This window comes from Lactuca virosa, chromosome 3 (assembly GCF_052849685.1).
Source record: "Lactuca virosa cultivar CGN04683 chromosome 3, Lactuca_virosa_CGN04683_v6, whole genome shotgun sequence".
Lineage (NCBI taxonomy): Eukaryota > Viridiplantae > Streptophyta > Magnoliopsida > Asterales > Asteraceae > Lactuca > Lactuca virosa.
The window spans coordinates 403,671,443-403,693,433 of record NC_136428.1 but is presented as its reverse complement, the minus strand read 5'-3'; the positions used below and the strand labels follow the sequence as shown (position 1 = coordinate 403,693,433).

The 21,991-nt window shown below is 39.2% G+C and overlaps 1 protein-coding gene across 3 annotated transcripts; it reads left to right on the top strand.

Annotated features, from left to right (window-relative positions):
* The first annotated feature begins 276 nt into the window (after positions 1-276).
* Positions 277-21,783, top strand: LOC145163198 (65-kDa microtubule-associated protein 3-like). 3 transcript variants are annotated; one of them, XM_079082057.1, is made up of 14 exons: positions 277-480; positions 1,838-1,884; positions 1,999-2,205; positions 2,308-2,553; positions 2,638-2,847; positions 3,138-3,293; positions 3,398-3,557; positions 3,800-3,951; positions 4,416-4,503; positions 4,808-4,881; positions 5,476-5,550; positions 5,628-5,730; positions 6,007-6,314; positions 21,689-21,783. In XM_079082057.1, the coding sequence occupies exons 2-13, from the start codon at positions 1,846-1,848 to the stop codon at positions 6,306-6,308; spliced, it is 1,812 nt and encodes a 603-aa protein (XP_078938183.1). In that variant the 5' UTR covers positions 277-480; positions 1,838-1,845; the 3' UTR covers positions 6,309-6,314; positions 21,689-21,783. The 3 variants fall into 3 exon arrangements, with proteins under 3 accessions (XP_078938183.1, XP_078938181.1, XP_078938182.1); XM_079082055.1 differs by having other exon boundaries at positions 5,628-5,895; XM_079082056.1 differs by lacking the exon at positions 21,689-21,783 and adding an exon at positions 6,935-7,043 and having other exon boundaries at positions 5,628-5,895.
* Positions 21,784-21,991: the final 208 nt, after the last annotated feature.

Genomic DNA, 21,991 nt, shown 5'->3' with positions numbered 1-21,991 from the left:
ATAAATTGATATAATTTCAATTACGTACAACCAAAATTGTCTTGACGTTGCTGCATCCATGAACCACCATTGAATCGCCAAATTCTCGGGTGAGTGAAGTTGAAATGGTGTAAACATTTCAATGATGTACGATATGTCGATACACAGAAAGATTGATAACTTAAGGGACTAAGTTATTAAGTTAGTCAATAGTATAAGGACCGTTTTCAATTTATTCTTAACTTCATTTTACTTTTAGTAATTAATTCAAAAACTCAAACACAGAAGGAAAGGAAGTATAACGACTGAAACCCCCGCTAACTTTGCGCTCTTTCTATAAACACAAACGATCATCTGATCTGTTGCCAGTTTTCGTTCGTATCACGCTTGATTCTACAATTCGCCACTCACCGGAATAATCTCATCGGTCACCGGAGAAAGCTTCGAGTACCGGTGGAAAAACTATTTTAGCGGCTTAGAAAGAATCGGAGGTTTGATTCAGTAAGTCTGTCAATCGATCACGTCTGTTTCTTTGATTGAATCGCGAGTGAAGTTAATCTTCTATCAATAACATTCATAATCGAGAGAATGCTGTTACTAATTACATATTACGACATGTTGTAGCAGTTATAGAGTTCAAATAATGTCATCTGGAATTTGGAATTTTACTCAATGTTTTGCATATGTGAAAGTTGATCTGCTATTAACTTCGATCAGAAAGTAGAGCTAGTAAATTTTTTTTCCTTTTTTGACAAGTAAATCGCACAAATATAGAAAAAAAATCGAAATTCATTTTGTTAATCGCATTCAGAACGGAGATGAATGTTGTTAATCATACAGTATCGTTCTTCATGTAGTGGTAAAGAGTTAACTGACCTGTGTCAGTTTGGAATTTGACATTTAATCGATGTATGTTTGAAAGTTTGTCTGGTGTAACCTTGGCTCAGAACGTAAAATTTGATAATTCAACTGCTGTTTGGACAAGTAAATTTGCACAAATATTAATATGAATCGAAATTGATTTTGTTATCAACTTAGGGCAAGCAAGGTTTCAGTTTGATTCAGGAGAAAAAATAATTTAAGAAATGTGTACAGAATTGTAGTTAACTGTCTGTTTAGTGTTTAAGTGCAAAAAATTAAGTGAAGATGTAATATTCACATATGTTTCTATATCTAAATCAACAGTGATGCAATTTGGTACCTAAAGAGTAGTTTCATCATTTAATATCTGGTACTTTTCTCTGTGTTTTGGCTAAAGCACAAGTGTAGTATCTGTTTCTATAAGTTATAAGATTGATCCATCCATGCCCAGCTGGACTTTGTTTTCTCCCACGCCTTGTGGTCTATCGGTAAAGGTAACATTTTTTTTTGCATGATATGTGGTTGAATTCTCCTCTGCAGGTAGACAACCCTCCTCGGCTGTAATGTTATGCTTTTCTTTTTGGTGAACAAGTAGATTAAAAAGTTATTTGGTTGGAAATGCAGAATCAGGGAAATGTTTTACATCAAATGCTCTTTCTTCTTGCTATTTAAGCTGTATATAACTCATTTCATGACTTCTGATGATATGAAGTAAATTGGTTATGACCAACCTCTTTCATGTTATTTTGGAATTGTGGAGTGTGGACCATTATCTCTTAACATATCCTCCTTGGAAAATGTCATTGTTTATAAATCCAATTTCAACAAATTTATGGTTCATCCATTTGATTGGGAATGTCAGATTAGAAGATGTGATTGTTTATAATACCCTGTTGTATGTATATCTTTGTCAAGTTTCATGTGCTATTCAAAATTATTATTATTAGTCAAATTATTATATCTGTCAACTGATCAGTGAAATTTTCTTATTCATCAGCAAATCCAATGGAGACAACATGTGTTTCTCTCATAAAAGAGTTGCAGGTTTAATTAATATTTCCTTATCTTCTGACCATTTTTATGCAATATCTTCACTACAACCTGTTATATTCATAGTAATTTTAAAGACAACATCTCATCACTTGTCTCTTGGACTAGAAAATATGGGATGAAGTGGGAGAGCCTGAAAAAAACAGAGACAAAATGCTTCTTGAATTGGAACAAGAATGTTTGGATGCATATCGAAGAAAAGTAGATCAGGCAAACCGTTTTAGAGCTCAACTAAGACAAGCTATTGCTAACTCACAAGCAGAACTTGCTTCTATATGTGCTTCATTAGGAGACCGATCTTTACCTATTATACAGGTTAGTAATCTTAGCATACATCCATCCTTTTGACCTTTTCTATTTCATCAATCATGATTTATAATTAACAAAAGCGTTCCTTGGTATGTTTAACATGTACAGATTGAGCCAGGTAGTTTGATAAAAGAACTTGCAGACATTTTTCCACAAGTGGAAATGATGCAGAAGAAGAAAAATGAGAGGAAGGTTCAGTTCACAGAAATTTTGGATCAAATACAAAGTTTATCAAAGGAACTATTCACATCCACGAAGGACAAATCATGTATCCCGATTCTTGATGAATCTGATTTGTCCTTGTCAAGACTGGAAGAACTCAAGATTGAATTACATGCATTGGAGAAGGAAAAGGTATGATCCAAAATAAGAGAAATTTTAAATAAATTGACAGCTGAGAAAGCATAATTTACATAACTTGTTTTTTTTTTAATACAGAGTGATCGTTTGAAGCAAGTGTTGGACCATTTAACTACTATTCATTCACTTTGTGGAGTTCTTGGGATGGATTTCAAAATTAAAATTAATGGGATTCATCCCACTTTGGAAAATCCAGGAAGCAAAAAGAGCATAACTGATGATACAATGGAGAAGTTGTCTAATGCAGTTTGTAGGTTGAATGAGGACAAGTCAAAGAGATTGAAAAAGGTTAGTGCTTTGCTCAAATTGAAATACTTTTCCATTACTATCAACAACTTGTTTCTGTTCATATTCTCTAATGCTAAATGCAAGAAACAACAATTCACTTTCATTTACTTGTGTATCACAGCATCTTACTTTTAGTTTCTTTGTATTTGGATTACATTTCCATAATATGTCAATTTTTCAAAGTAGCATGTTGTAATAGGAAGAAATAAAAGTAAGATGCTATATCAAACAAATCGATGAAAGTACATTGCTATTTCCTGCATCTAACCCAATTCTCTAACTGCTTCCAGGTTCAAGATCTTGCAACAACCATGGTGGGGCTCTGGAATTTAATGGACATATCAAATGAAGAGCAAAAACGATTCCAAAATGTCATACGTTATATAGGTGCTTCAGAGAATGAAGTCACAGAACCCAATGCTCTCTCTTTAGAGTCCATTAAATTCGTGAGTAAATTTAATCGGAGGAAATATATCTATAGTAATTAACTAATTATATTACATAATTCAATTTGTTGATATATTATGATACTGTGTTTTTTTTTTTCAAGATTGAGTCAGAGATTTTCAAGCTGCAAAAAATGAAAGCAAGCATGATAATGGAAGTACTCCTGAAAAGGAAGGCAGACTTGGAGCAAATATGCAAAGAGGCTCACATGACTGTTGTAATGCATGAAGCAATCGATTTTTCTGTTGAAACCTTAGAATCTGGTAAAAATCTCAATTTTTATCATGAAAACTGAAATTTATGTTACTTTTTTCTTTCATTTGTGTACCTATTATGATTAAATTAAATAAAATGTAAGTATGTTGGTATTATTGGTAACATAATGCAGGTATGTTACTATTATGGGTAAAAGAGGATAAGTACAGACAATACTATTATGGCTAAATATTAAAGTATGCTTGCATATCTTGGTAAAAAGAATAAAGTAAGTTTCTATTTTTTGTAGGTGCAGTTGACCCTTTGTATTTGTTAGAACAAATAGACCTTCAAATGTCAAAGGTGAAGGAGGAAGCTTCAGCTAGAAAAGACATACTTGAAAAGATTGATAAATGGTTAGCTGCATGTGAAGAGGAAACCTGGCTAGAAGAGTACAACAGGGTATGTTTTCAACTTCTCATTTTATTTTACTTTTCTCCATTGGAAAAATTGTGATAAGTAGCAACCTACTTTACTCTTGCTGCCAATATGGGTAATCTACTTTATTATTTACCAATAATAACACATATCCTTACTAATAATAGCAATGTACTTCAGTTTTACACATAACAACAATGTAATTACATTTCTTTGCTGATAATATATATGTACTTTATCTTTTACCCATGATAGCAATGCAGTTACATTTCTTTAAGATAATAGCAATGTACCTTTTTAACCCATAATATTGAACTCTTTTTTACCATTAATAGCATTGTGAGTATGGAATTGTAAGTATGTTGCTATTAATTGTTGTTATAGGTAAAAAAAAAAAAAATCAAAGTGAATTGGGTATATTGTGCTGTTTCTTGCAATTTGTTCTTTATCCATGATGCTTCTTGTGTTCAATAATTGTGGCACTATAGGATCACAACCGTTATAATTATGGAAGAGGTACCCATCTCCTTTTAAAACGTGCTGAGAAAGCCCGAGCTTTGGTTCATAAAATTCCTGGTATGACTCTTAATTATAAATCAATACTAGATTCTTATTCTCTTGTATTTTATTAATTATGTTAAAAAATTATATTATTTTACTAGTAAACATGATGATTTTAATTCATCCGCAATAAATACAAGTCATCAAATTAGAAACCTATGGATGAGTTTCTTTTATTTTGTCATTATTTAAAGATAGTCAAAAATAATAAATTGTGTCTCAAACGAAAATTTATTTGATGTATTACAAAGTAGACTAGGGTTTTGACTTTTATTGACTTGTTTTTGTCCTTCTTTATTTAATAATATGAATAAAACAGCTATGGTTGAAACACTGCGTGAGAAAGCCAAATCATGGGAGCAAAAAAGAGGAGTTGCATTTTCTTACGATGGCGTAAGCACTTGTTCTTCAATTGTTAGTTTGCATTTGTTACATGGGACTTGATTATGTTTGACTGGTAAGCTATTTTATACGATAAGAGTTAGAAGGGTATTTACGTCTTTTTGAGTGCGTCTGTGTTCCACACTGGCATTTTTTTGCTTTGACAAAAATTTGAATTTTTTGTCTAGTTGATATTGGTTGATTCCGAACAATATTTTTGGAATTTTCTAGGGCTATCTTTTATGATAAAATTATAAGGGTATTTATGTCTTTTCGAGAAAGTCTCTGTCCCAACTTCGGTCAATATTTTATAAAATTTTCTAGGGCTATTTTTAATGATCAAAATTATAAGGGTATTTATGTCTTTTCGAGTGTTCCTTGTCCCACGGGTTCCTTATTTTTTATGTTGAGGATTAGAAGGGTATTTATGTCTTTTTGAATGAGTCCCGCCCACATTCACTTTTTTCAATGGAACAAAAAGTTGTAATTTTTTTGTCTCATTACATCAGTCCAATGCAAGCCCAATGCACCAATCACAAACACAAACACACTATAGCCTGTTCCATGTTGTCATCATCTATTTTTACATTGTATTCATGATCACAGGTTTTTTTACTCTCAATGCTGGATGATTACAACATCCAAAAGCATGAAAAGGAACAAGAACGTCAAAAGCAAAGGGTAAAAAACGAAAAATCCCCATAGATTTCTCATGTCCTTTTTGTTATCTAATCAACTTTATTATTTTTTGAAACTAGGAACAGAAGAAACTTCAAGGACAATTGATAGCTGAGCAAGAAGCACGTTTTGGGTCAAAGCCAAGTCCAATAAAGAGTGGAAAAAAGCTTATTAAAGCAGCAAGTATGATGAGTTGTAGTTCTACCGATAGACAATATTCAGTTGTTGGCTCAATGCTTAAAACTCCAAAGCTTAATCGCACTTTTTCCTCTTCTTCTTCTTCTTCTTCAAATGCTCACAATTTGCATTACTCTTACCACAGTGGTGGTCATGCAAAAATCCACCCTGGTAATTCTTACCACACTGGTGTTAGTGATGCTAAAAACAAGTTTTTAGTTATACTCATGTGACTGACCCTTTAACAATATATAAGAATATAACTCAAATTGTTGTTTTCAGGGAAGAGTAACTTGAGGAGCAGTTCAAATGTAAAAGCACCTACAAATCAACAAGAAACCCAAACCCAAACAACAACACCACCACCTAGAAAACCTCTTTCTCCTGTTCTTTCATCTTTATCCACCAATAATATAAAAACCCCAACAAACACAATGACTTTACCCACAACTCCATCGTCAACATCATCCTTAATGAAAATAGGCATGACTAGTACTACCCCTAATTCAACACCTTTTGCTCCACATGCTGTTGAGTATTCGTTTGAGGAGATACGAGCTGGTCGCTTTCCTTTAAAAACCTAAGCCTAAGTAAGTAATTCCACTTCTTTTACCCTTCGTTAAAAAGACAATTATATTCTTCCTTGTTTGCTTACTCTTTTTTTTTTTTAAAAACGTTGGGTGTGTTGTGAAAAGACTTTTGGTTTTTTGATCCGTATGTTTAGTCTGTTCAATTTTGTTTAGTTTATCTTTATTTATCTTTGTTACTAAAAATGGTCCGCGAACCACAGTTAAATAGCCACGCATGGTTCGCGAACCATTCAACAACATAGGGTCTATGGGCTTATGACATATAGCTAACATAGCTAACGTATTTAGTCGAATTTCATTTCATGGATAGGTTTAGATCGTGTTCTACAAAATAACTTTTATTCACACTCGACAATCCAGATGCTCATACTTATACACACTCCATTTATTTTCATAATCGTTATCAACTAAGAGCATACAAATACATACAATCCAATTAAGAAGTTCAAAAAAGTTATAAAATCAATATTCGATTCATAAAATATTTTAGTAATCTCATTATTGTTAAATTTATAACGTAACGGTTGTTTAACTAATAGTTAAACACTTTTATAAGTTTATATACTTGTCTAATTTATATATGTGTACGTATGTGTTGATTCATTATTATTATTTTTAAGTTGATGTAGGTACAAAACCGTTTGGGTATATGGGAAAATGAGGTCTCTTTTTAGCCGGCCCATTTTTTATTGATTACGTCAAATAGGGTGTTCATATGGAAAAATGAGGTGTCTTTTTTATTCAATTCATAAAAAATCAAATAGGGTGTCCATATGGAAAAATGAGGTGTCTTTTTAGCCAACCCTTTTTTTTATTGATTACTTCAAAATGAAAATAAAACATACATAATTCTTCTATTAATACAACTCACTAATTAAGTGATAAATATTGATTGATATTCATGATGAAAGTATTCCATTGTTAACTTTCGATTTTGTTATTTCAATATAAATCGTTTAAATTTGAATACTTTGATATGTATAATTTTTGGTGATATAATGTATTTTTAATTCTTATATTACTTAGAACATTAACATATATTTTTAAACTTTAAATCTTTAACATTATTTATTATATTTGAAAATCGAGAGTAGAGGTGCACGTCTCATCCGGAATCCGGATTGGCCACTAATCTGTTTGAAGGTATTCAGGGACGGTTATATTTAATGCGGTGGATATGGATAGGATTCATTATGAATTGTAGGGGTGTTCGTTTGGATGGATCGGTTCAATCCGATCCAAACAAGTGAATCCAAATGGATTTCGGTTTTCAAAACATGGATCCGAACAATCCAAACTAAATTCAAATCCGATCCGAACCAACCAAATTACAATTCGGTTGGATCGGTTTTTACAATTCGGTTTTCAAGAGGCATAACATTTAAAACTTATAAAACTTGAATGTTAGAGAACTTTAAACAAAAATAAATTGTTTAGTTGTGAATTAAAATTTATGAAAAACCGTTAAGAAAAATGTGTTATCATTTAATATTCTATAGATAAAAACATTTGAGAAGTACATATTTAGGTTTTTTATTGGGTAATGCATTCAAATCTAATTAAAAAAAACAATTTACACTTAAAAAATAATTAAGAGAAGTATATTAAAAAAACAATGTATATAAATAAACAAATGATAAATAGTTATTCGGTTTTTTGGACTATTCGGTTTTTATTTTATAAACCGAAACCAATCTAAAATCCAAAATAATAACTCGGTTTTGCTAAAAACCAATCCAAAAATCCAATTATCCGAACCAAATAGTCCGATCCAAATTGTCCAATTGGATAATTCGGTTTTATCCGAATAGTGAACAGCCCTAATGAATTGAACCAACGGATATTGGAAAAACAATTTTTTGCAAAATTTGGAAGTTATCGTTGGGAGTTGGTAAAAAAAACAAATTTTTTTTACCAAATGACTATGTAGTTATTTCTAGCCCTATCAAACTCCAAAATTAACATTTTACATCCCTAGACTTAGTATACATATGTTTTGATTTTTACCAAAGAGTTTCTAACTCAGTGGTATCATGTGTTGTCTTCTCTTTTTGAGGTTGAGGTTCAAGTCTTGTCATGGACATATGTTGAATTAATGAGTGGTTTAGGAATAGAATAGTTTGTCGTTCAAAAAAAAACATATGTTTTGATTTTATTGGTTTTAAAACACATCTAAAACTCTAAAATTGAGGATAATAAGGTAGTTCAAAAGACTAGTTATACTATGCTTTTGAAAAGGCTAACATGGTGGAGCATGGTTAATCTTTAGTTTGTGGAAGGCAAAAACAAAAAGAAAGAGAGGTGCTAACTTTGGTAGTAAAGGACATAACCTTCAAAAAGATTCTTAGGAAATTGCCATAATTGTGATTGATCGAATACCATGTTATAAACTGTGATGTGTTTGACATTGATCTTGCAACGATAATATGTGAAGTCTGTTGGATTAAGGTGTCTAAGGACTTAACTAAATTGGTATAAGCTTAAAGAATAAAAGTAAAGCTCTTTTTAGGTAGCTCTCATAACAAGGGAATAGCAAAGATTGATATTAAGAGAGAGAGAGAGAGATTAAATGATTTATTAATATATTATATGATTAAAATATTAATTGGAAATGGTAATAATTAATTGAGAATTAATCGGACTTAATTGGAATTGATTTTGGATTAATTAGAATTAATAAAAGGTACAAGAGTTGAATTGCAATTGTCTAATAGTTAAACAATGAATGTAACGACCCAATTTTCAAAAGATATTTTCATTTTTAAATAGTCAAAAACATTTCCAATAAACCATAAAATCTCAAGTACATTTGTTTTCAAATTCATAACATCAACAACATTATTCCAAACATCGGAGTGTCCCATAAAAACGCCTGAGAGAGAGTGCATGCCGCGTCATCAAGCCTTGCTCTTACCCTTAGGCTCAAATATACCTGAAACAAATCCACAAACTATAATCTACTGCTTAGTGAGTTCCCCAGAGCATACCCCACACAACCCACATAATCATATAATCATATTAGCTATAAAAGCTACATAAACCACATAAGCCATGCATACAAACATATAGGGAAGCCATGGAAACCCTCCAGGGTCTTACACCTAGTGCCACTGGAACCCCCACGTAGTCTTAACTACCTGCCATGGGAACCCCCACATGGTCTTCATGCCGTGGGAACCCCCACATGGTCTTCTTGTCGTGGGAACCCCCACACGGTCTTCCTGCCGTTGGAACCCCCACACAGTCTTTACTTCCAAGAAATGATATACAAATCACACATGCAAATATACTAGAATGTCATGGAAACCCTCCAATGGCTTACACATAAGCGCCTCGGGAACCCCCCCCCCCCCCCCGAGGTCCTTCATGTGAGCATCACAAATAACTAGCATACCATATATCCCATAACCAACATAACTCATGATAATAATGGGCCGGCCTTGGTGCCTTAGACCCATTGGTATGGTGAGGAGATTCACCTCTCGAGAATGTAATACTGACAAGATAAGATCGGATAAGTCCCAACGCACAGCTCCGACTCGGCTGCCTATAATCATCATGCGATTAATTTGTCAAAATCCCGAAATACCATGAATACCCTCAAAGTCGAACTTGGTCAACCCTGGTCAAAGTCCAAGTCAACAGTCCATGTTGACCCCAACTCGTCGAGTGCATCCAGCAACTCGCCGAGTTACCTGAGTAACTCGTCAACTCACCGAGTTACCTGAGTAACTCGTCGAGTTCCTTAATGTCTAGAAGATCGAAAACTCATGTAGACCGAAAACTCTAATCCTTCACCGAAATCACTAAGAATCTCGAAAATGGGTAAACCCTACCCGACTCGTCGAGTTGGCTAAGCAACTCGTCGAGTCCCTTCAGTCCTTTTTGTGTTTAGTCCTTTCTAGTGGAATCCAAGGCTCCAAATTACATATCCAACCTCTTATAGTGTAGTTACCACGTAAAGTTGCAAACTTTACGTGCATGCAAGGCTTCCCAAGGCTAAAACACTAAAACTAGGGTTCAAACAACACTTAGGACATGGAAAAGGGCTTAGACTAAGTAAAGGAAGCAACTTTATGTCATGAAAGACCTAGAGGTGTCCAGATCTGGAACCATATTCTCATGACAAGTCTAAATCCGAGTATGACACCATTTTGCACCAAAAGTGACCATATTCTTCCATAAGATGAGATCTAAGCAAAAAGAGATCAAGGTAGCAACTTTTTACCTCTAAATGGATGCTAACAACAGGTAGATGTCGGATCCAAAGTATTCTCCTCACTTCAATCTCTTCAACCTTCAAGTTTCCTTCTAAAAAGCACAAGTTCCACTCTCCAAGGCTCACACACACACTCAAGAAAGCACCAAAATGTGGCTAGGGTTTCTCTCTGGTCTGTAAGAACGATGAAAGAGGCTACAAATGAGCCATAAGTTCTTTAAATAGGGTACAAACCCCTAAAAATTAGGTTTTTCCTTTACAGTGCCTACTTGTCGAGTCGGGGCCTTCCGACTCATCGAGTAGGATCTAAATCACGCGTCCTCATATATGATCTCTACTCGACGAGTTGGAGCTCCCCAACTCGTCGAGTCCTAACACAAAACCCTAAAAACTTAGAGAATTAAATGATACCTGGAACAGGCGTTATAAATCTCCCCCACTTGAACTAGGCTTCGTCCTCGAAGTCTGCTGATGCAAATAAGTCCGGATAGTGATCTCGCATCTCATCCTCCGGCTCCCATGTCCATTCGGAGCCCTTCGGTGCTACCATTTCACCTTTACTAACTTCACCTCCTTGTTTCGATGAACCTTGGTCTTCCTATCCAGAACCGAAACAGGCCTCTCAATGTAGTTCATGCTCTCGTCCACCTGAATGTCTTCCAAAGAAACAATCGCGGCCTCATCTGTGACACACTTCCGAAGCTGAGACACATGGAAGGTGTTGTGTATCTGGCTAAGCTCGTCCGACAGATCCAAGCGATAGGCCACCTTGCCCACTCGGGCAGTAACTCTGAACGGGCCAATATACCGTGGCCCCAACTTGCCTCTCTTCCGAAACCTGATGACTCCCTTCCATGGCGACACTTTTAGTAACACAAAGTCCCCCACCTGGAACTCAAGATCTGATCGTCGTCGGTCAGCATAGATTTTTTGACGGCTCTGTGCGACTTACAGCCGGTCGTGCAACTGCTGAATCAACCCGGTTGTCTTGAGCACTACTTCGGTGCTCCCCATGACTCGGTGTCCAACCTCGTCCCAACAAACTGGGGTCCTACATCTCCGACCATACAACATCTCAAACGGTGGTCGGTCGATACTAGCATGATAACTATTGTTGTATGAAAACTCTGCTAGTGGGAGGTATGTATCCCAGCTCCCTCCAAAGTCCAACACACATGCCCGAAGCATATCCTCGAGTGTTTAGATCGTCCTCTCACTTTGGTCGTCTGTCTGGGGGTGGTACGATGTGCTGACATGTAACTGAGTGCCCAGTTCCTCGTGGAACTTCTTCCAGAATCTAGATGTAAATCGGACATCCCGTCCAGAGACTACTGACACTGGCACTCCGTGCCTAGCCACCACCTCTCGCACGTAGATATCCGCCAATTTCTCAGCGGAGATGCTCTCGGAGATCGGAATAAAGTGGGCACTCTTCGTCAGCCTATCCACAATAACCCATATGGCGTCCACGCCCCTCGCTGCCCTCGGTAACTTCGTGATGAAGTCCATAGTGATCTCTTCCCACTTCCACATAGGAATGGGTAGCGGCTGAACCTTGCCATGCGGCCGCTGATGTTCGACCTTGACCTTCCTGCAGGTCAAGCACCGCTTCACGAACCAAGCGATCTCCCGCTTCATGCAGGGCCACCAATAGCTCAGTCTCAGATCTCTATACATTTTTGTAGCCCCCAGATGTATAGAGAACTTGGACTTGTGTGCCTCCTCCAATATCTTCTGTCTCACTCCCCCAGTCACCGGTACCCACACCCGGCCACACTGTGTCAGAAGACCTCAGCTATCCCGAACGAACAAGGGATACTGACCCCGAATCCGCTCTATCTCCCAATTCTCTTTCTTCACACCCTTGACTTGAGCTTGTTTGATCATATCTAACAATGGAGAGATCATCGTCATCCTCAAGCAAACGTTCCCAATCGGGGAACCTGCCGTCTTGCGGCTCAAAGCATCGGCCACCACGTTGGCCTTCCCTGGATGGTATAAGATCTTACAGTCATAATCTTTCAACACATCCAACCACCTCCTCTGTCGCATGTTGAGGTTCTCCTGGTCCATCAAATACGTCAAACTCTTATGATCAGTATAAATAGTGCACCGTACTCCATACAAGTACTGTCTCCAAATTTTGAGGGCAAACACCACTGCCCCCAATTCCAGGTCGTGAGTGGGGTAATTCGCCTCATGAGGCTTCAACTGCCTCGAGGCGTAAGCAATCACATGCCCCCTATGCATCAGTATCGCCCCTAACCCTGAGATCGATGCATCACAATACACTACCAAATCATCCAGTCCCTCTAGTAGCACTAGAATCGGTGCCTCACATAACTTTTGTCTCAGGGTCTCGAAATCCAACTGCTGGTCCAGGCCCCACCGGAAAGTCACATTCTTCTTGATCAAACGGGTCAAAGGCACAACGATCTTGGAGAAATCCTGGGTGAATCTCCGATAATAGCCCGCTAAACCCAAGAGGCTACGGATCTCGGATGTGTTCTTCGGTACTTCCCACCGCATCACTGCCTCAACCTTGGTTGGATCCACCGAAATACCCTCCTGGTTGATGATGTGCCCCAAAAACTGTACCTCTCGCAGCCAGAAATCACACTTGGAGAACTTGGCATAAAGTCCTTCCGTTCTCAGTGTCTCTAATACCTCCCTCAGATGCTGCTCATGCTGCTCCTTAGTCTTAGAATAGACCAAGATATCATCAATAAAAATGATCACCGACCGATCCAGCATCGGTCTGCACACCCTGTTCATGAGATCCATGAACGCTGTTGGGGCATTGGTGAGCCCGAATGGCATCACCACAAACTCATAGTGCCCATACTGAGTCCTGAAAGTTGTCTTCAGTATATCCTCATCCTGAATCCTCATCTGGTGGTACCCCAACCGAAGATCAATCTTGGAAAACCAAGACGCACCCTGCAGCTGATCGAACAAATCGTCGATCCTCGGTAACAAATAACAGTTTTTCACCGTTAGTTTGTTCAGCTCTCGATAATCAATACACATATTGTGTGACCTGTCCTTCTTTTTCACGAACAGGAATGGTGCTCCCCACGGGGAACTGCTTGGGCGGATAAACCCTCGGTCTAGCAGCTCCTGAAGCTGTGTAGATAGCTCCTGCATCTCGGGCGGAGCTAGCCGGTACTGTGCCTTCGCTATCGGAGCGGCATCCGGCATTAAATCAATGCGAAACTCCACCTGCCCCTCCGGAGGCACTCCAGGTAACTCCTCGGGAAAGACATCCCGAAACTCCTATACAACCGGTACACTGCCCAAATCCGTCGTGGTCTCAACCCTCGTATTCGAGATATATGCCAGAAATCCCGAACAACCCTGCTGAAGAACTCTCCTAGCCCTCACAGCTGAACAAGGGGTTGGCCCCTGCGAGGCCCTCTCTCCATGAATAACCAGTTCTCCCCCACTTAGGGTTCGAACCCTCACCAACTGGCGCTTGCAATCGATCATGGCCCCATTGGCCCTCAACCAGACCATTCCTACGATCACCTTCAGCCCTCGCAATGGTATCGGGACTAGATCAACACGAAACCTCTCCCCAAGCACATTCAGGACACAGTCCCGATGCACCCTCGCAACACTCACAGTGCGGTCGTACGTAATCTCAACCTCAAGCGGGGAACACAAAGTCCCCGGCACATCCCGGAAATTCTTGCTAAGCGCAAGAGATACAAACGATCGGGTAGCACCCGAATCGAATAGAATGTGAGTCGACATACCATTAACCAAAAAGGTCCCTATACATAAGCACAATATACTCATAAGCAATGCAAATAAATATAGGGCGTGTTCGGCAAAATTAGCTGGTAGCGGGTGACTTGTAGCGGGTAGCTTGTAGCTTGTAGCGTTTTGTTAAACGCTACATGAAGTAGCATTTGGATTTGGAGCGTTTTGTTTAAACTAAACGCTAGAAGCTTGTAGTGCCGAACGATACTTTTTGTTCAAAATGGAGCGTTTTGTCAAACGCTAGAAGCTAGAAGCTCTCAAATGTTCCCAAACGCTCCGTGCCGAACACGCCCATAGAGCAGGACGATAAAATACGTACCAGCCACAACGTCTAGCGCTGCCCGAGCCTTCTCGGTGGTCAACTAAAATGTGCAACTCTTCACTGCAGGAGCATCCGCCTTAGCGGGCGGGCCATCACTGATCCTCAGTGTGACGGGCGTAGGCACCGCCACTGTTCCTCCCCCTCCCTGCAACCTCGGACAATCGGCCTTTTTATGGTCAGTCTGGTTGCAGTGGAAACAAATCAAGCCCGTCTTAGGGCAATCCCTGCTCACGTGGCCCGACTGACCACATGTATAACATACCGTACCTGTCCCCCGACAAACTCCACCATGAGATCTCCCACACTTGACACACCGGCCACGTCCCTGCTGGACCCTACTGGATGAATCCGAGGTCTTAGGATTTTTAGCCTGACCTACTGCTGTTCGTGCCTGCTCGGATTTCCGCTTGGTGCGGAACTCCAACTCCATCTCCCGCTCGCGGGCCTTCTCCACCATCTCGTTCAGGGTCTTGCACCTTGTAAAGCTCACAAACTCACGGATATCATCCCTCAACATGGAATGATACCTTGTCCTCCTCATATCCTCATCCGCAGCATACTGCGGGATCAATAGTGCTCGTTCCCGGAACTTGGCGGTGATCTCCGCCACAGTCTCGGTGGTCTGTTGAAGCTCCTGAAACTCCCTCACTAACTATTTCACCTCGATAAGTGGTGCAAACTCCAGATCAAATCGCCTGACAAACTCGGCCCATGTCATCTCAGCCACACCGGTTGCCCCCACCTGGCTAGTCACCTCTCCCCACCAGTCTTGGGCTCGATGTCTCAGCATACATGAAGCAAAACCCACATTTGCCGCATCAGGGCAAGAACTCGTGCGTTGGGCATTCTCTATGTCTGCCACCCAGTGTCGGCTAACTATGGGATCCCTGACCCCAAAGAACTCTGGCACCCCGCACGCCTTGAAATCCCGGAACGAGGGAGTTCCGGCCCCTACCTGGCCCGCAACAATCTCGGATTTGAATGCCCTGAGCCTCTCCTCTATAATCTCTATCATCCCTTCCTTGACCGTCCCAAAAATTACTGGGGTAGCGTCAAGGATGCCCCTAGTAACCTCGGCTGCAATGAGCTCGCGCAGCCTATCATCAATGGGCTCGGTACCGTCGCCCGACCCAGGTCCGGATCCTGATCCTGATCCTGATCCCTCTGCTCCAAATCGTGTCACCACAATGCTGAACTGCAATGTCATAAATCTTAATGATCAAGATGTCCAAAGAGGAGATCCTCCCACACTCGTTCTCCTTAGAGCTTCCAGATCTAACATTAGTTCGGGTACAGGTCTTGTGCTTTCAGTAGTACGGGCCCAATACTACCTTCCACACCTACCTGTACCTTCCCCAAGGTTCTACCTGATAACTCTAATTCGTCCCATAACAAAACATATCTCACAGGCTACAACATATCTTTAATCCTAGGTTACCCTAAGATTCGCTCTATCCACATCAAACCAATCATAACAGGTTGCCTTTATGCATGCAAATTATACACAGAAAAGGATCAAATAAACTTTCGAATAATAGATTCTACCCTAAGACCACAACTAGACAAGGAATAGGAAATCAGGCCAAATCAATCATTCTAAGGCTATAAGCTCCTAACCGTATATAATTTTAAAAGCATACACGTAGCAATATCCATACAATTATCATAACTCAAATATCAGTATAACATGGCTAACATATTAGGGAACTACTTACTTGGCTCGGCCGATCACGCGCATTGCACTCTCCTCTTTTCCAGTTTAAGAAGTTTTTAACTTTTATTTTTGAAAACAATTTTACCATTCCCTTACTTTGAGTCCTTACACACCCGAGAGTGTGCCCTAATCCCTCAAACCAAGGCTCTGATACCAACTTGTAACGACCCAATTTTCAAAAGACATTTTTCATTTTTAAATAGTCAAAAAGATTTCCAATAAACGATAAAATCTCAAGTACATTTGTTTTCAAATTCATAACATCAACAACATTATTCCAAACATCAGAGTGTCCCATAAAAACGCCTGAGAGAGAGTGCATGTCGCGTCATCAAACCTAGCCCTTACCCTTAGGCTCAGATGTACCTGAAACAAAACCACAAACTGTAAGTTAATGCTTAGTGAGTTCCTCAAAGCATACCTCACACAACCCACATAATCACATAACCATATTAGCTATAAAAGCTACATAAACCACATAAGCCATGCATACAAACATATAGGGAAGCCATGGAAACCCTCCAGGGTCTTACACCTAGTGCCACTGGAACCCCCCATGTGGTCTTAACTACCTGCCATGGGAACCCCCCCATAGTCTTCCTGCCATGGGAATCCCCACATGGTCTTCCTTCCGTGGGAACCCCCACACAGTCTTCCTGCCATGGGAACCCCCACACGGTCTTTACTAGCAAGAAATGATATACAAATCACACATGCAAATATACTAGAATGTCATGGAAACCCTCCAAGGTCTTACACATAAGCGCCTCGGGAACCCCCCCCCCCCCCCCCCCGAGGTCCTTCATGTGAGCATCACAAATAACAAGCATACCATATATCCCATAACCAACTAGTCATAACTCATAAAAATAATGGGCTGGCCTTGGTGCCTTAGACCCATTGGTATGGTGAGGAGACTCACCTCTCGAGAATGTTGTACTGACAGGATAAGATCGGATAAGTCCTAACGCACAGCTCCAACTCGACTGCCTATAATCATCATGCGATTAATTTGTGAAAATCCCGAAATACCATGAATACCCTCAAAGTCAAACTTGGTCAACCCTGGTCAAAGTACAAGTCAACAGTCCATGTTGACCCCAACTCATCGAGTGCATCCAGCAACTCGCTGAGTTACCTGAGTAACTCGTCGAGTTCCTTAATTTCTAGAAGATCGAAAACTCATGTAGACCGAAAACTCTAATCCTTCACCGAAATCACTCAGAATCTCGAAAACGAGTAAACCCTACCCGTCCGCTAAGCAACTCGTCGAGTCCCTTTAGTCCTTTTTGTGTTTAGTCCTTTCCAGTGGAATCCAAGGCTGCAAATTACAGATCCAACCTCTTATGCTGTAGTTACCATGTAAGGTTGCAAACTTTACGTGCATGCAAGGCCTCCTAAGGCTAAAACACTAAAACTAGGGTTCAAACAACACTTAGGACATGGAAAAGGGCTTAGACTAAGTAAAGGAAGCAACTTTATGTCATGAAAGACCTAGAGGTGTCCAGATCTGGAACCATATCCTCATGACAAGTCTAAATCCGAGTATGACACCATTTTGCACCAAAAGTGACCATATTCTTCCATAAGATGAGATCTAAGCAAAAAGAGATCAAGGTAGCAACTTTTTACCTCTAAATGGATGCTAACAACAGGTAGATGTCGTATCCAAAGTATTCTCCTCACTTCAATCTCTTCAACCTTCAAGTTTCCTTCTAAAAAGCACAAGTTCCACTCTCCAAGGCTCACACACACTCAAGAAAGCACCAAAATGCGGCTAGGGTTTCTCTCTGGTCTGTAAGAACGATGAAAGAGGCTACAAATGAGCCATAAGTTCTTTAAATAGGGTACAAACCCCTGAAAATTAGGTTTTTCCTTTACAGTGCCTACTCGTTGAGTCAGGGCCTTCCGACTCGTCGAGTAGGATCTAAATCCCGCGTCCTCATAAATGATCTCTACTCGACGAGTTGGGGCTCCCCAACTCATCGAGTCCTAGCACAAAACCCTAAAAACTTGGAGAATTAAATGATACCTAGAACAGGCGTTATAATGAAGGCAATTCTAGAACCCTCCTGCCTATGGACAATTTTATTGAGCTTAAGAAGGGTTCTGGAAGCCTCCTGGATCATATAATGAAACAAGATTTGAATCAGTTTAAAATAATATTATTTTAATATTTAAATCTAGGGTTTCAAGGTTATCTGGCAACTATATAAGGGGTTATATCCCTTTGTAAAACTGATCCCTAGCCCCATATACAAGAGAAATCGGTTTCTCCCTCTCTCCTCTCTCTTAAATATCAATTCTAGGGTTTCCTAGGATTTTGGGTGTGACATATTAGAGGTTATCACACTATTGGAGGTAGTCTTTTCAAGAAAATCTAGAAGAGAGTTACTAGCATCAATTGTTTGTTACTAAAGGTATGTTTACTTGTCTTGTACTTTCGATTTTAGTAGGTTGATTGTGTGTGTCATAAAGTATGTTGCTATAATAGTGAAAATGTCATAGAAGTTCTAGGTTGCATGTGCCCATAAGAGTTTATATGTAAAATCTATTGTGCAAATCTTTATGTTGTAACCTAGAAAACCATCAAAGTCAACTGCGTGGAGTCGAACCCTAGGAATGGTGGATTAATATATGTCCAACTCGACATGTGTTCTCAAATAAGGAATGGTTTATGGACTTTAAAGTTGTCAACAATAGTAACAAAATCTTCATGAGCAACTCGACTGCTTCATAACCCTAGGGCATCAGGAGGATTGTGTTAAAGATGACGTCGGGAAAGGAGCTGACGCTTAATGACGTGCTGTGTGTGCTATAGATTGGGAAGAATTTGGTCTTTGGGTGGCTGTTGAACAAGCATGATTTTTGCTTGTTGTTTGAGTAAGATAAGTTTGTATTAAGTAAAATGGTATGCTTGTGGGAAATGGGTTTGCTAATCAAGTGGAATGTTTAAACTTTATGTAATGGCTTTTAAGCCAAATATGAATGAAATAAATAACTTTTCTGAGTACTTTCTTGAGTCTTCAAATGTATGGCATGTTAGACTTAGATCTGACACTGTAAGATGTTTAATTAAACTTGAACACATACCCCATTTTCATATCGACTCAAAATACGAAACCCTTGGTGTAATTCACATAGATGTTTGTGATGTAAAGTCAAACCATCTAGATATGGAAATAAGTATTTTATCATTTCTAATTGCACTAAAATTTGTTATGTATATTTTCTTCAAAGTAAATATGAAGTGATAAATAAGTTTAAAGTGTTTAAAAGTGAAGTTGAGAATCAACTCAACAAAAAGATTAAAGTAACAAGTGTTCGTAGAGGTGAGTATGTATCACCACTCAAAGAAATTTATGCAAATCATGGTATTAGACATGAATTTAATGCACCTTATTTACCATAAAAAAATGGTATCGTAGAAAGGAAAAATTGTACTTTAAAAGAGACGATGAATAATAATGATAAGTTCTAGATTACCCTAGTTCATGTAGGGAAAGTTTTTTTGTCAGGTAGTTAGCTTTTAAATAAGGTACCACATAAGAAAATAAATAAAACATCATATGGGTTATGATCGGGTATACCACCCTCTTACAAATACCTTTGAGTGTGGGATGTTTTTCAAAGATCATCATACCATACAACAAGGTTGTAAAATATGGGACATAAGATTGTTGATTGCATGTTTATGGGATGTACACAAAATAGTAGTGTCGATCGGTTTCTTGTGCATGAATCAAAAACAACCGAACTTCATAAAGGCGCAATAATGGAATCAAGAAATGCATTATTCTTTGAAAATGTAGTTCCATGTCTTAATAAAAAAAAGATAAACGTCTAAAAACAGTCGACCATAATGAATCTTCACATGCAGAAGTGCAGGAAGAAATATATCCTCGATGGTAAAAGGGCACGGGTAGATAAATCATTTACGGACCAACTCTGCAACCAAACTATGTCAAAATGACTATTTTTGCAAGTTAAAACTTTTTTGGACTTTAGGCAAAGAAAAATGCAAATCATGGGGACTATTATGTAGTTTTCTTTTGATCTAGAGATGTTTTTCATAGGAAACGGGAAAACGGAAACTCTACAAAATTTTTGCATGACCTTTGATCCATGATTGTAACATCCGGATTCCCAGGTATTCTATGTTATTCATTTATTTTGAGTTATGAGGAGGGACTCGACGAGTTGACACCTAGACTCGTCGAGTAGGATCGTGTTTTGCTGACTGGATTAATGAAGGGACTCGAGGAGTCGATGGGTGGACTCGACGAGTCCGCGCTGTGGACAGAAACCCTAAATCTTTGGGCCTGTGCCCTATTTAAGGGTCCTTATATCCCTCATTTGCGGCTATCAGTCCAGAGAGAGAAACCCTAGAGAGCTTGGGCGAGTTGTGTGTGAGAGCAAGCCATTTTAATCCTTTTTGGTGTTGATTTGCAAAAAAGAAGGAGTTTCCAGCTAGAGGAGGTCAAGAGGATTGCTAATCCGTGGTTTTCAAGCTTGCATGAGTGTAAAGGTTTCACCTTTACGTGATTAGTGGGTTTGGAAAGGTCAGATCTATAGGTTAGAGAAGCGGATCTGACCTCAGAAGGTCATTTGAGTGTTGCCATGGACGCTACTCGCCGAGTTCATAAGTGGACTCGACGAGTCGAGTCGGGGTTGCCCCGCAATTCGTGACAGGTGTAACCCGTCGAGTGAAGGGATGAATCGACGTGCCAAGTGAGGCTAGAAGGATTAAGAGGACCCGCATGGACTCGCCGAGTCGCCCATGTGCAATCGACGAGTCGGGTCAAAGTTTGACCGTTGACTTCAGTTGACCTTAGGGTTTTGGTCAAGCTGATTCAGGAGAGTTCTGGGAGGGGTAGAATGGCCCTCTACCCAATCTTTAGAGATGAGACTATGAGAGGGTATTGATCAGGATTGTTATTCGGATGATAGGAGGAGGCTAGGTCGGGACGTCAAGCACGAGAGTTTATCCGACGTCGTACGAGGTGAGTCTTCTCACTATACTGTACCTAGAGTGGTACCTATGTGTGACCGGAAGGTCTAATATGCTGTGAGATGTATGTGATGTATGCTGTTATATGATATGAATGTGGTATGTATGTTATGAATGCTAAGGACCGGAAGGTCATTATGATATGGACCGGAAGGTCAAGATGATATGGACCGGAAGGTCATTACGGGTAGGACCGGAAGGTCTACCAGGGTTGTGGGACGGAAGTCCTCTGAGACACAGTGATCGGAAGGTCTTACATCCTTGAGTGACGTATGTGCATATGTGGCATTTTGGGGAACTCACTAACCATTTATGCTTACAATTGTTGTGTTATGTGTTTCAGGTACTAGCGAGGATCGCGGGAAGGCGCCGACATGATCCGTACACACTTATGGAGTTTATGTCTTGAGATTCTGAGATATGTTTTGTTATGATAACATTGGATACATTATGTTTGATATTACCTTATAAATAAAAGTATGTTTTAAAAATGAAAAATTGTTTTGGAAATTTACGTTGTTACAATGATTCTTGTGTTAAATAGAGATTTATGAGGCTTTATACTCTTGATGTTGATAAAGATTGCTTTCTATGTGATATGATCGATTGTAAGAACCTAAAATTTAGAGAAAGTTGACTTTTAGTC